Source organism: Rattus rattus, chromosome 6 (genome assembly GCF_011064425.1).
Source record: "Rattus rattus isolate New Zealand chromosome 6, Rrattus_CSIRO_v1, whole genome shotgun sequence".
In the NCBI taxonomy this organism is placed as follows: Eukaryota; Metazoa; Chordata; class Mammalia; order Rodentia; family Muridae; genus Rattus; species Rattus rattus.
This window is the reverse complement of record NC_046159.1, coordinates 24,869,655-24,885,568: the sequence shown is the minus strand read 5'-3', so window position 1 is coordinate 24,885,568 and position 15,914 is coordinate 24,869,655. Positions and strand designations below refer to the sequence as shown.

The following is a 15,914-nucleotide window of genomic DNA, read 5'->3' as shown; positions in this document are numbered from 1 at the left end:
CAAAGACTATACATGGACTGACCCTGGACTCTGACCTCATAGGTAGCAATGAATATCCTAGTAAGAGCATCAGTGGAAGGGGAAGCCCTGGGTCCTGCTAAGACTGAACCCCCAGTGAACTAGACTGTTGGGGAGAGGGAAGCAATGGGGGGAGGGTTGGGAGGGGAACATCCATAAGGAAGGGGAGGGGGGGGAGGGGGATGTTTGCCCGGAAACCGGGAAAGGGAATAACACTCGAAATGTATATAAGAAATACTCAAGTTAATAGTAATAATAATAAAAAAATGGGGTTCAGAGCTAATCAAAGTATTCATAGCTGAGGAATGACGAATGGCTGAGAAACACCTAAAGAAATGTTCAACATCTTTAGTCATAAGGGAAATGCAAATCAAAATAACCCTGAGATTTCACCTCACACCAGTGAGAATGGCTAAGATCAAAAACTCAGGTGACAACAAATGCTGGCAAGGATGTGGAGAAAGAGGAACACTTCTCCATTGTTGGTGGGATTGCAGACTGGTAAAACCATTCTGGAGATCAGTCTGCAGGTTCCTCAGAAAATTGGACATTGAACTACCTGAGGACTCAGCTATAACTCTCTTGGACATATACCCAAAAGATGCCCCAACATATAAAAAAGACACGTGCTCCACTATGTTCATCGCAGCCTTATTTATAATATCCAGAAGCTGGAAAGAACCCAGATGCCCTTCAACAGAGGAATGGATACAGAAAATGTGGTATATCTACACAATGGAATATTACTCAACTATCAAAAACAATGCCTTTATGAAATTCATAGGCGAATGGTTGGAACTGGAAAATATCATCCTGAGTGAGGTAACCCAATCACAGAAAAACACACATGGTATGCACTCATTGATAAGTGGCTATTAGCCCAAATGCTTGAATTACCCTAGATGCACAGAACACATGAAACTCAAGATGGATGATCAAAATGTGAATGCTTCACTCCTTCTTTAAAAGGGGAACAAGAATACCCTTGGCAGGGAATAGAGAGGCAAAGATTAAAACAGAGACCGAAGGAACACCCATTCAAAGCCTGCCCCACATGTGGCCCATACATATACAGCCACCCAATTAGACAAGATAGATGAAGCAAGGAAGTGCAGGCTGACAGGAGCCGGATGTAGATCTCTCCTGAGAGACACAGCCAGTATACAGCAAATACAGAGGCGAATGCCAGCAGCAAACCACTGAACTGAGAATAGGACCCCTGTTGAAGGAATCAGAGAAAGGACTGGAAGATCTTGAAGGGGCTTGAGACCCCATATGAACAACAATGCCAAGCATCCAGAGCTTCCAGGGACTAAGCCACTACCCAAAGCCTATGCATGGACTGACCCTGGACTCTGACCTCATAGGTAGCAATGAATATCCTAGTAAGATCATCAATGGAAGGGAAGCCCTTGGTCCTGCCAAGACTGAACCCCCAGTGAATGTGATTGTTGGGGGAGGGCGGCAATTGGGGGAGGGTGGGGAGAGGATCACCCATAAAGAAGGGGAAGGGGAGGGGTTAGGCGGATGTTGGCCTGGAAACCGGGAAAGGGAATAACATTCAAAATGTAAATAAGAAATACTCAATTTAATAAAAAAAAAACCTAAAAAAATGCCAAAATAGTTTAATTTGAGTGTTCTTTCTTAAAGGGTTTATTTAGAGATGTGTAGACATGATATAAGAGACTACATGGGTAGGAAAATGAAAGTACAGCTATGTTATACATTATCCTGGTATATGGCGAAGGTGCTTGGGATGGATTAAGAAATAGTGTCACATAGAAAAAGTATTGGCCAGTGATTGATGTAAACGTGGTGGGTTGATGCAGCTAGTGTCCTACTCACAGATGTAGGAATACAGAATGTAGCAAGATAATTTAAAAGGTGTGTGTTCCCAGTTCATCTGAGCAGCTTGTTCTTGAATGATAGGTTGTATCCCAAGGAGCTGTTGGAGTATCAATAAACATTCTGCAAAACCTCAAAAAGAAAAGGGGGTGGGGCTTCCTTACTCTGTCCACCCTGCCCTCTCCTTGCTCTGGGTACCCATACTTTTGATGAGGACAGCTATTTTCTTGAACATACAGGTATTTGTGCTGATCACAGTGATTTTTTTTTTTGAGAATCCTCGAAGAAAGCCCAAGAAAGAGGACCCTGCCAGAGGCAACCAGTCAGTCAACTCAGGAACCACAATATCAGCCAAAGTTAATTCGGGGAGTGCTCCCCACAAGCCCCGTCATGTCCTGTCTCTTACAGATATATGATCTACCAGGTATGCAAGACAGCAACTTCATTCCACGTTCCCACTGATCCATTTGAAGACGAAGATCATTGTGTGATTACCGACCAAGAGTCATTGGAAAGCTCACATACTCAGTACCATATGGACGAGAGAAGGATGTCTACAGACACGTGAGGGTGAGCCATGCTGTCTATTGACCTGCTGCTATGTGAATTATTTAGGTTTAATGAAACCCTATATTAGGAAAGAATTTTAGGCTTAGGCTCAGGGTTCACTCCTAAGCTTTCCAAAAATCTGTATCTTGGAAAGTGGACAGTCTAGACTACTATTTTCTCTCTATGGAGGAAACTGGCACAGAGAGGGGAACTGACTTTATTATTATTATCATTATCATTATTATTATTAACTATTATCATTATTATTAATGGTTTTACAGACAGGCTCTCATTATGTAGCTCTGGTTGTCCTGGTTCTCACTCTGTAGACCAGGCTGGCCTCAAAGTCACAGAGATCTGTCTGCCTCTCAAGTGCTGGGATTAAAGGAATGTGCCACCATGCATGGCTGAGAGCGACTTCTAAAATTAGCAGCAGTGTATCAGAAAGAAGGCCTGCACATGAGCCTCTCTATAAACTCTGTTCCTCACTGCACTCCATGAGTATGAGACACACAATTTGTGTAGGAATTCTACTTGAACATGTAAAACTGTATGTGAAATAGTTACTGAGATTTTTATATACTTTTTTTTCAGAATTTTGAGATATTTTGCTTGATCAATATTTTTCTTTCTAGGACACGGGTTTAACGGCACTCACCAACTTGAAACTTCGTACATTTTGTTTTGACTATGACATGGTTCCATTAGCAGGTAAAATAAAAATCTGTATTTTCAGAATAAAACAAATGTGAATTGTTTATCAAAGCTGGTAAAATGAAATTGTGGTGCACATGTAGAGCATCCAAGGAGAGGAAAAGAGCCCAAGCTTAGCAGAACAAAATGTGCCTAGGTAATATGCTGCTACTTCAAGGAAGTTAAAGGCTGGACGTCCTTCCTTCAACGTTAAAATAAGACAAAAACATAATAGTTATTGTGGTACAGGAGCATTGTGTGAAGTGGGAAGGACTTTTGTACATGGGTCATGAGAGGTGAAAAGAGTTCCCTAAGCATTAGAGAGGAAAGGGACAGAAAAGTCAGGCATTGCAAATAAAGGAGAGGACAGGGAGAAAAAAAAGCACACTCATATACTAACCAACTAATCACTTAGTCTTCCCCTCTTCCTCTCATTTGAGTTCCTTTCAGAGTGACTGTACCATTTGCATCCCCACCAACAGTGAATGAGGGCTCCCTTTCCCCAAATCTTCTTCAGCACTTGTTGTCAGTTATTTTTTTGACCTTGTTCTTGAAGGCAAATATAAAGTCTGAGGTCAGGTTACAGGTTGTGGTGATCGCAGGGAAGGACCTATGGAAATGTAGCTTTGTGTTTGTATGGATTAAAAAATTGGGAGAGATACTCCATGCTTAGAAGTCAATGGGAAACACTTAGGTGAAGCCCTAATTAAATCTGCATATATACTTGTTCTTGGAAAAAAGGCAGAGTACAGACCCTCAATCACCAGCTTTAAATCCTACATTTCTTGCCAGTCCAAACGCAAGCCAATGCTATGATTCTTGGGTCATAAACTTTCTATCTCTAACCCAAGAGTTTGTACTTATACCTATTTCCATTTTTATATAAATTGAAAACCTATGAAAATATTGGGTCAATCCTACAGATCTTAAGAAAGAAAAAAGATGGCAAGAGTATCTCTGACGACAATGTAGACATCATTCAGCTCTTTTCTGGAGTGATCTCATTGCAGCCATAAGATCTGTTACCTAGGATCGCATTATGGATATTCATTCCTCCTACGGAGCACAGTAGATCTGTAAACATTCACTAACCTTCCAATTTTAACCTAGGAAAATATGCTTCATAGTTTCTTCCAACTCCAACTGCTCCAGATGAGGTTTCACTTTGTTGGAAAGATGTTACTTAGTCTCCTCCATAATGAGTGATTGACAGTATCATTTCCTGTGTAACCATAATAGTGTCTAACAGTCAGGAAGAAACTGAAGATTAAGGTACATTTACACTGTACCATTGTGTCTCATTGTGTATTCATTTCTTCATAGTACCTGCTGCGGGATTTCTTGATGACTATTTCGATAGCTCTTTTGGAGGTTTTCTCTCAGGAAGAATACAAAGTCCACCTCTTAAAAAGGCAGCACGTAAAGATCCCCCACCTAAAGATCCAGTTATTGAGACCCTTAGGAATTATTTTCCTGAAACATGGGTCTGGGATTTAGTCACAGTAAAGTAAGTGATTTCCATTCATATGATTTGGGCTGGGTGTAAAATTTTTCTTTATTTTCTTGTATTTCTCTAGTTATTGATTTTTATCATAAGCAAAGGAAATTAGTCATTTAGAAAACCATAGCATATCAACCCACCAATTATGAAACACATGTATTTCCATCACTCCCAGAAAATGCACATAAAATGTGTCATGTACCTTTCTGATAGTTAAAGCCATTCAGGATCACCATGTTGAGTAGTAGGTGAGGCCATCTTACATGGAGCAGACCATGGGACTGCTGCATGGAGCAGACCATATACATCATAAAACTGTTAATTATTTTGAACATGGGAATTCAGAGAAAACCTCAAATCTATGTTCAGCTTTCCACTAACATATGAACTTGGAGATGTTGTGGGGCTACGACTTGAGTTGGAGAAACAAGATTTCATTCTTCCATCTGGAGCCGCATTCACCCTGTTCACTTCCTACCACTCCTTTGAAGGGCTCATGGGATGCTGCCTTGTCACACTCAGTTATCACCTCAGAGAAAACTAACTCATGTGTTCCCTCTCTGTGCTTCACAATGCCGTTCTCCCAGCTCCTCAGGAGTGACTGAACTGGAAATGACAGTCCCTGACACCATCACTGAGTGGAAGGCTGGAGCCCTCTGCCTGTCCAATGACACTGGTCTTGGTCTCTCTTCTGTGGCAACTCTCCAAGCCTTCCAGCCCTTCTTTGTGGAGCTCACAATGCCCTACTCTGTGATCCGTGGAGAAGCCTTCACGCTCAAGGCCACAGTGATGAACTACCTCCCTACAAGCTTGCCGGTAAACACCTTTCTGAACTAAGTGTGACCAGAGAGGAGGAGAGCAATTAGTGTATGTAAATTATAACTAAGACATAAATGAAAAGAAGAAAGAAAGGAAGGAAGAGATTGTATTGGACCAGTCAGCAAGTGGTTCTAAATGCTTAAACAACTTCCAGAGTCTAGCTACATATATACAGCAAAGTGTTGTTCACCAATATGAACACTACATATAATTAGGTGAGTTGGCCAGTATTTAAACAGCACATACTGTACTGACAGAGATAGGATATTCCATGTAGCCTCTGTATACCACCAAAGGACATGGTTCACAGAGTATATGAGGTTGCTGTCAGGATAAAATGGCATATTGTTTTAGAGTGGACTTTGGTTTTGTTCAAGGTAGGTCTATACTCAAAATAGTAGCTAAAAATCTAATACAGTAAATGTAGTACTGCCATCAAAATAAAGCACATATAAATTGACACATATGTAATTATCTCCTCAATGGCTTGTGTAGATAATACATAGATTATAGCTAAATAAAGTTCTAGACATGTATCTGCAGATGAAATCTAGGCAAGCCTTCTGTGTAAGTTACATGACATTTTAGACATGTCCTCTGTCTCCTCCTGGACTCTTTGCCTATCTACCTCCATGCATAATGTGTTGTCCTTCTGTGGCAACATTGGTTTTCATTTATTAATTTGCTTTTTCTTGTCCCTGTGGGGCCACAGATGGCAGTGCAGCTGGAAGCTTCTCCTGATTTCACAGCTGTCCCAGTGGGAAAGGACCAAGATTCTTACTGCCTCGGTGCCAATGGGAGGCACACCTCTTCCTGGTTGGTAACTCCCAAATCTTTAGGTGAGTGAACATTTTGTAAGGGGACTCTACCTAGAAGAGGTGAGGGTAGCAAGGTTTCTTCAGTTACTTTCTTCTTACTGGGTCCCCAAGAGGAAGCTTTCAGTCATTGCTGCTTCTGGCCAACGTTTACCACCTTCTTCAATACAAGACAAGCTCTTGACCCACTCACAGAACTGAGGACAAACGGCAGATCTTGGAAAGTTCGGTGGATGCCAGGGTCCTGGCAGATCTGAGCTTAGCTCTCTGGACCATGTGTTTCAGGGAATGTGAATTTCTCTGTGTCTGCGGAAGCACAACAGTCACCAGAGCCTTGTGGTTCTGAGGTGGCCACAGTGCCTGAAACCGGGAGAAAGGACACAATCGTCAAAGTCTTAATAGTTGAGGTGAGTAAACCTGCTCAGTCAGCAGTGTGCTTTGTCCAGAAAATGGAACAATGTTGACTATATTTAGATGAAAAATAAAAGATAATAACATATGACCTTGGCATAGTTCATAGCTAGTGAGCCCATGCTTTTAAATCCATATGTGTTCTGTCTTCTTTTCCCTTCGTAGTCTTTTAATTGAAGCATGGGCGGAAGGGGAAGGGAAGATGATCTAGGCTGGTTTATCTTCTTAAAGCTAGACTTCTTCCTTTTCTTGTGTGTGTTTGATTATATATATATATATATATATATATATATTCATCTTTATCAAATTGGGTATTTTTTTTTACAACAATCTTCATTTATTCTAATACCAGGGCATTGAGTAGAGTCAGGAGTGTGATTCCTTATGTTCTAGATTGACATAAGAGTGTGTCATGGATCCATAATACATTAGATATTAAATGTGTCCCCATGGTGGCAAGAAAGATGGTTTGCTGTTTGATTACACTGGATATTTTCATACACAGAACATACATGGTTTGCAACAATCTTCATTCATTCTGATACCAGGGATCTTGCCACCTTCCTCTGACTTCTGTAGGTATTAGTCATACATCTAGTACATTGAAATTCATAAATAATTTTAAAAATGTTTTTCCATGATTCTGTACAGAAAAGTGATTTGCAGAAAATATTTTATGTAATACTCTAGCTATATATTCTTACCTCTTTTGAATTCTGATTATACTATGAGTTGGTCTACAAAACATTTACCTTATTTGTTCTTTGTAGTTAGATTTCTTTATTTTTCATCTTTATTAACTTGACTATTTCTTTTTTTTTTCTTATTTACATTTCCATTGTTATTCCCCTTCCCGGTTTCTGGGCCAACATCCCCCTATTCCCTCCCCCTCCCCTTCTCTATGGGTGTTCCCCTCCCCATCCTCCCCCCATTACCGCCCTCCCACCAACAATCACGTTCACTGTGGGTTCAGTCTTGGCAGGACCAAGGGCTTCCCCTTCCACTAGCGCTCTTACTAGGCTATTCATTGCTACCTCTGCAGTTGGAGCCCAGGGTCAGTCCATGTATAGTCTTTAGGTAGTTGCTTAGTCCCTGGAAGCTCTGGTTGGTTGGCATAGTTGTTCATATGGGGTCTTGAGCCCCTTCAAGCTCTTCCAGTCCTTTTTCTGATTCTTTCAACGGGGGTCCTGTTCTTAGTTCAGTGGACTGCTGCTGGCATTCGCCTATATATTTTCTGTATTCTGAGTGTGTTTCTCAGGAGAGATCTACATCCCATTCCTGTTGGCCTGCATTTCTTTGCTTCATCCATCTTATCTAGTTTGGTGGCTGTATATGTATGGGCCACATGTGGAGCAGGCTCTGAATGGGTATTCCTTCTGCCTCTGTTCTAAACTTTGCCTCCCTATTCCCTGCCAAGGGTATCCTTGTTCCCCTTTTAAAGAAGGAGTGAAGCATTCACATTTTGGTCATCCTTCTTGAGTTTCATGTGTTCTGTGCATCTAGGGTAATTCAAGCATTTGGGCTAATAGCCACTTATCAATGAATGCATACCATGGTGTGTTTTTCTGTGATTGGGTTACCTTACTCAGGATGATATTTTCCATTTCCATCCATTTGCCTACAAATCTCATAAAGTCATTGTTTTTGATAGCTGAGTAATATTCCATTGTGTAGATGTACCACATTTTCTGTATCCATTCCTCTGTTGAAGGGCATCTGGGTTCTTTCCAGCTTCTGGCTATTATAAATAAGGCTGCTATGAACATAGTAGAGCATGTGTCTTTGTTACATGTTGGAGCATCTTTTGGGTATATGTCCAAGAGAGTTATAGCTGGGTCCTCAGGTAGTTCAATGTCCAATTTTCTGAGGAACCTCCAGACTGATTCCCAGAATGGTTGTACCAGTCTGCAATCCCATCAACAATGGAGGAGTGTTCCTCTTTCTCCCTATCCTCGCCAGCATCTGCTGTCACCTGAGTTTGATCTTAGCCATTCTCAGTGGTGTGAGGTGAAATCTCAGAGTTGCTTTGATATTCCCTTATGACTAAAGATGTTGAACATTTCTTTAGGTGTTTCTCAGCCATTCGTCATTCCTCAGCTGTGAATTCTTTGTTTAGCTCTGAACTCCATTTTTTAACAGGGTTATTTGACTCCCTGCGGTCTAACTTCTTGAGTTCTTTGTATATTTTGGATATAAGACCTCTATCTGTTGTAGGATTAGTAAAGATGTTTTCCCAATCTGTTGGTTGCCATTTTGTCCTAACCACAGTGTCCTTTGCCTTACAGCAGCGTTGCAGTTTTATGAGATCCCATTTGTCGATTCTTGTTCTTAGAGTATAAGCCATTGTTGTTTTGTTCAGGAAATTTTCTTCAGTGCCTATGTGTTGGAGACTCTTCTCACTTTTTCTTCTATTAGTTTGAGTGTATCTGGTTTGATGTGCAGGTCCTTGATCCACTTGGACTTAAGCTTTGTACAGGGTGATAAGCATGGATCGATCTGCATTCTTCTACATGCTGACCTCATTTGAACCAGCACCATTTGCTGAAAATGCTATCTTTTTTCCATTGGATGGTTTTGGCTCCTTTGTCAAAAATCAAGTGACCATAGGTGTGTGGGTTCATTTCTGGGTTTTCATGGGAGCATGGGAGATCTTTCCATCTTCTGAGATCTTCTTCAATTTCTTTCTTCAGAGGCTTGATGTTCTTATCATACAGATCTTTCACTTGCTTGGTTAAAGTCAGATCGAGGTATTTTATATTATTTGGAACTATTATGAAGGGTATCGTATCCCTAATTTCTTTCTCAGCTTGTTTCTCTTTTGTGTAGAGGAAGGCTACTGATTTATTTGAGTTAATTATATATCCAGCCACTTTGCTGAAGGTTTTTTTAAATCAGGTTTAAGAGTTCTCTGGTGGAACTTTTGGGATCACTTAAATATACTATCATATCATCTGCAAATAGTGATATTTTGACTTCTTCTTTTCCAATCTTTATACCTTTGATAACCTTTTTGTTTTCTGGTTGCTCTGGCTAGAACTTCAGGAAGTATATTGAATAAGTAGGGAGAGAGTGGGCATCCTTGTCTAGTAGTCCCTGATTTTAGTTGCTTCAAGTTTCTCTCCATTTAGTTTAATGTTTGCTACTGGTTTGCTGTATATAGCTTTTAGTATGTTTACGTATGGGCCTTGAATTCCTGCTCTTTCCAGGACTTTTATCATGAAGGGGTGTTGAATTTTGCCAAATGCTTTCCCAGCATCTAATGAAATGATCATGTGGTTTTGTTCTTTCAGTTTGTTTATATAGTGGATTATGTTGATGGTCTTCTGTATATTAAATCATCTCTGCATGCCTTGGATGAAGCTTACTTGATCATGGTGGATGATTGTTTTGATGTGCTCTTGGATTCGGTTTGCCAGAATTTTATTGAGTATTTTTGCATCGATATGCATAAGGGAAATTGGTCTGAAGTTCTCTTTCTTTGTTGGGTCTTTGTGTGGTTTAGGTATAAGAGTAATTGTGGCTTCATAGAAGGAATTCAGTAGTGCTCCATCTGTTTCAATTTTGTAGAATAGTTTGGATAATATTGTTATGAGGTCTTCTATGAAGGTCTGATAGAATTCTGCACTAAACCCATCTGAACCTGGGCTCTTTTTGGTTGGGAGACCTTTAACGACTGCTTCTATTTCCTTAGGAGTTATGGGGTTGTTTAACTGGTTTATCTGTTCCTGATTTAACTTTGTTACCTGGTATCTGTCTAGGAAATTGTCCATTTCCTGTAGATTTTCAAGTTTTGTTGAATATAGGCTTTTATAGTAAGATCTGATGATTTTTTGAATTTCCTCTGATTCTGTAGCTATGTCTCCCTTTTCATTTCTGATTTTGTTAATTTGGACACACTCTCTGTGTCCTCTCGTTAGTCTGGCTAAGGGTTTATCTATCTTGTTGATTTTCTCAAAGAACCAACTTTTGGTTCTGTTGATTCTTTCTATGGGCCTTTTTGTTTCTACTTGGTTGATTTCAGCTCTGAGTTTGATTATTTCCTGCCTTCTACTCCTCCCGGGTGTATTTGCTTCTTTTTGTTCTAGAGCTTTTAGGTGTGCTGTCAAGCTGCTGACATATGCTCTCTCCTGTTTCTTTCTGCAGGCACTCAGTGCTATGAGTTTTCCTCTTAGCACAGCTTTCATTGTGTCCCATAAGTTTGGGTATGTTGTACCTTCATTTTCATTAAATTCTAAAAAGTCTTTAATTTCTTTCTTTATTTCTTCCTTGTCCAGGTTATCATTGAGTAGAGCATTGTTCAACTTCCACGTATATCTGGGCATTCTGCCATTTTTGTTATTGAAGACCAGGCTTGGCCTGTGGTGGCCTGATAGGACGCTTGGGATTATGTATATCTTTCTGTACCTGTTGAGGCCTGTTTATGACCAATTATGTGGTCAGTTTTTGAGAAAGTATCATGAGGTTGTGAGAAGAATTTCTATCCTTTTGTTTTAGGATAGAATGTTCTATAAATATCTGTTAAGTCCATTTGGTTCATGACCTCTCTTAGTCTGTTTATGTCTCTGTCTAATTTCTTTTTCCATGATCTGTCCATTGATGAGAGTGGGGTGTTGAAATCTCCTACTATTATTGTGTGAGGTGCAATGCCCGTTTTGAGCTTTAGTAAGGTTTCTTTTATGTATGTAGTTTCTTTTGTATTTGGAGCATAGATATTTAGGATTGAGAGTTCATCTTGGTGGATTTTTCCTTTGGTGAATATGAAGTGTCCTTCCTCATCTTTTTTGATGACTTTTGTTTGAAAATAGATTTTATTTGATATTAGAATGGCTACTTCAGCTTGCTTCTTCACACCATTTGCTTGGAAAGTTGTTTTCTAGCCTTTCACTCTGAGGTAGTGTTTGTCTTTGTCTCTGAGGTGTGTTTCCTGTAGGCAGCAGAATGCAGGTTCCTCATTTCGTATCCAGTTTGTTAATCTGTCTTTTTATTGGGGAATTGAGTCCATTGATGTTGAGACATATTAAGGAATAGTGATTGTTGCTTTCTGTTACATTCATATTTGGATGTGATATTATTTTTGTGTGCTTTTCTTCTCTTTGTATTGTTGCCAAGACGATTAGTTTCTTGCTTTTTCTAGCATGTAGCTTGCCTCCTTATGTTGGGCTTTACCATTTATTATCCTTTGTAGTGATGGATTTGTAGAAAGATATTGTGTAAATTTGGTTTTGTCATGGACCACCTTGTTTTCTCCATCTATGTTAATTGAGAGTTTTGCTGGATACAGTAACCTGGGCTGGCATTTGTGTTCTCTTAGGGTCTGTATGACATCTGTCCAAGATCTTCTGGCTTTCATAGTCTCTGGTGAGAAGTCTTGTGTAATTCTGTTAGGTCTGCCTTTTTATGTTACTTGACCTTTTTCCCTTACTGCTTTTAATATTCTTTCTTTGTTTTGTGCATTTGGTGTTTTGACTATTATGTGACAGGAGGAGTTTCTTTTCTGGTCCAATCTATTTGGGGTTCTGTAGGCTCCTTGTATGCGTATGGGAATCTCTTTCTTTAGGTTAGGGAAGTTTTCTTCTATGATTTTGTTGAAGATATTTACTGGTCCTTTGAGCTGGGAGTCTTCACTCTCTTCTATACCTATTATCCTTAAGTTTGATCTGCTCACTGTGTCCTGGATTTCCTGTATGTTTTGGACCAGTAGCTTTTTCCGTTTTACATTATCTTTGACAGTTGTGTCGATGATTTCTATGGAATCTTCTGCTCCTGAGATTCTCTCTTCTATCTCTTGTATTCTGTTGGTGATGCTTGTATCTACAGCTCCTTGTCTCTTCCTTTGGTTTTCTATATCCAGGGTTATTTCCCTTTGTGCTTTCCTTATTGCTTCTATTTCTATTTTTCATTCCTTCACCTGTTTGATTCTGTTTTCCTGGAATTCTTTCAGGGATTTTTGTGATTCCTCTCTGTAGACTTTTACTTGTTTATTTATGTTATCCTACATTTCTGTAGGGGAGTTCTTTATGTCTTTTTTGAACTCCTACATCATCATGATCAAATGTGATTTTAAATCTAGATCTTGCTTTTCTGTTGTGTTTGAATATTGAGCGTTTGTTTTGGTGGGAGAATTGGGCTCTGATGATGCCATGTAGTCTTCTTTTCTGTTGCTTGGATTCCTGTCCTTGCCTCTCACCATCAGGTTGTCTTTGGTGTTACTTTGTTCTGCTATTTCTGACAGTGGCTAAACTGTTCTAAACGCCTGCGTGTCAGGAGTGCTATAGACCTGTTTTCCTGTTTTCTTTCAGCTAGTTATGGGAACAGAGTGTTCTGCTTTTGGGCGTGTAGTCTTTCCTGTCTACTGGTCTTCAGCTGTTCCTGTGGGCCTGTGCCCTGAGTCCACCAGGCAGGTCACTTGGAGCAGAAAAGTTGGTCTTACCTCTGGTCCCGTGGCTGAAGTTGCTCCTGGGGGCTGCTTTTGAGCTCTTTGTGAGGGCAGCAACCAGGAGGGCCTGAACTGCCGTGCACTATGGTCCCAGATGTCATTAGGTGTTTTCCTCTGTAGTCAGAAATGTGGGCAGAGTGTAATCTTTTCTGGCTTTCCAGGCGTGTCTGCCCTTCTGAAGGTTTAGCTCTCCTTCCCTCGAGATTTGTGTGCAGGGATCTTTTGATCTGGTCCCTTCAGATCTGGGCTGTGTCTGGACTGCAGGGGACCTGCTGCTTGAGTCAAATTGGGTATTTCTTATTCACATTTTAATTGTTAGGCCCTTTCCCAGTTTGCAGGCCAACATCCCCCTAACTCCTTCCCCTCTCCTTCTATATGGGCGTTCGCCTCCCCACCCTCCCCCCATTGCTGTCCCTCCCAACAGCAATCCCATTCATTGGGGGTTCAGTCTTGGCAGGACCAAGGGCTTCCCCTTCCACTGGTGCCCTTACTAGGCTAGTCATTGCTACCTCTGCAGTTGGAGCCCAGGGTCAGTTTTTGGGTAGTGTCTTAGTCCACGGAAGCTGTGGTTGTTGGCATTCTTGTTCACATGGGGTCTCAAGCCCCTTCAAGCTCTTTCAGTCCTTTCTAAGATTCCTTCAATGGGTTTCAGTTGTTTGCTGCTGGCATTCGCCTGCCTATATATTTGCCGTATTCTGAGTGTGTTTCTCAGAAGAGATCTACATCCGAGTCTTGTCAGCCTGTACTTCTTTGCTTCATCCATCTTATCTAGTTTGGTGGCTGTATATGTATGGGCCACATGTGGGGCAGGCTCTGATTGGGCATTTCTTCGGTTTCTCTTCTAGACTTTGCCTCCCTATCCCCTTCCAAGGGTATTCTTGTTCCCTTTTAAAGAAGGAGTGAAGCATCCACATTTTAGTCATCCTCCTTGAGTTTCATGTGTTCTGTGCATCTAGGTAATTTGAGCATTTGAGCTAATATCCACTTATGAATGAGTGCATACCATGTGTGTTTTTCGGTGATTGAGTTACCTCAGTCAGGATGATATTTTCCAGTTCCATCCATTTGCCTACGAATTTTATAAAGTCATAGTTTTTGATAGCTGAATAGTATTCCATTGTGTAGATGTACCACATTTTCTGTATCCATTCCTCTGTTGAAGGGATTTTGGGTTCTTTCCAGCTTCTGGCTATTATGAATAGGGCTGCTATGAACATAGTGGAACATGAGACTTTGTTATATATTGGGGCATCTTTTGGGTATATGCCCAAGAGAGGTATAGCTGGGTCCTCAGGTTGTTCAATGTCCAATTTTCTGAGGAACCTCCAGACTGATTTCCAGAATCGTTGTTCCAGGGTAGACCTCTTTCTAATGATTATGCTTCACCACTTTTTTCTTTATTATCTTTCCCTATTATCTTCATTTTGTCCTGGCATGACAAAATTCTCACATGCTGAAGCCATTCCAGCTCATGGCCTCACAAGTAAAGTTTTCTCTCAAAAGACAAAAAAAGAGAGAACTAAAAATTGTCTCCAGCATTTCTGTGTTTACCCACTTAGTGTTTGCATGCTCGGTGATTTCTCATGTCTGAATTTCTTATCTTTTGTTCAAGCCTGAAGGAATCAAGACAGAGCATACTTTCAGCTCACTGCTCTGTGCATCAGGTGAGAACCTTTCAAAACAACAATGAAATAATAACTTAAGTTGCCTACTTAGAGATCTTGCAATATTCCTAGAAGAAAATCAGGATACTACATACCTTATAACCCCTTATAACCCCTAAGAAAAACTAACAAAACTGTGTCTTGTAAATTAAGATCAACACTTATGCAATGCAGTTTCCTAAGAATATTGTTTACACTGTAGCCCTTTTTACTTTTAGAATACAGAAGCCTCTTCTTCAATCTCAACACTTAGAAAGTTATAGATAGGGAGTGACTAAGAAGAGGTCACAATTATAATTTTTCTTTAAAAAGGGGGAGGGATGGAAATATAGAGAATACCTTGGAAAACACCATATTTGTTTTTTGTTAGATCACAAATAAAAGCAAAGATTTATATGACTGAAAGAAATACATAAGCCATGATAAATCACAGTGTGTACTTAGCATAAAATTGCTCTCTACTAGATGTTTTGATACCTTGTTCTTTTATCCCTGCTCCTCACTGGAAGCCAATGATTGCAAAGGAAATATAGCAATGCTTCACATAAGGGAAAGCTCACTATCCCATATGAGGGACAAACATAAGGTCAGGTACTGTCCACTTAGAATAATGGCTCTAAGGCCAGCACCTCTGTTAGCCAGTGCTTGTAATGTCTACTCAGAACACACTTGTCAATAGAATAAAGAAATCTAAAGATAGGATAAGAAAAGCCCTATTCTTTCCATTGGTCAACTGTGCTTCCCCTCACAGTTACTGATTACAATGTAATCTACCCATCATCCCTGCCTTAGGAAGCCGTCCATGACAGCTGTATGGGAGAGAACAGAGAGCCTCCCAAGCACCTCAGAGAACAAGGAAGAACAAAAGCTGGCTCAGGACTTCTCCACTCACTGATTGTGACATGTTGGATGCTTCTTCACATTGCTTTGTTGTAGGATTCCATCCTCAACACTAGGACCTAACATAGTTGGACTGTTGATCAGCTTACATGATCACTGTCCATCATGAAGTGAAGGCAGTCAGGGATCTGGAACTGAAGTAGAAGCTATGGAGGGATGCAACTTTCTAGCTTGCTCTGCTCTGATTCAGTTTGCTTTCTTATACAGCACAGATGGTGGGCACTGGGCCAGGAACTGTCACATCTATTATTTATATTAAAAAA

The 15,914-nt window shown here is 40.4% G+C and overlaps 1 protein-coding gene across 1 annotated transcript in view; it reads left to right on the top strand.

Moving 5' to 3' along the window:
- The window catches only part of LOC116903890 (murinoglobulin-1-like), a 59,484-nt gene that overhangs the window by 31,726 nt on the left and 11,844 nt on the right, over positions 1-15,914 (top strand). The window contains 9 exon segments of the mRNA XM_032906651.1: positions 2,272-2,322; positions 2,324-2,351; positions 2,354-2,433; positions 3,048-3,123; positions 4,429-4,612; positions 5,194-5,422; positions 6,138-6,264; positions 6,526-6,647; positions 14,700-14,751. Of these exon segments, the coding sequence (XP_032762542.1) occupies positions 2,272-2,322; positions 2,324-2,351; positions 2,354-2,433; positions 3,048-3,123; positions 4,429-4,612; positions 5,194-5,422; positions 6,138-6,264; positions 6,526-6,647; positions 14,700-14,751 (949 nt within the window).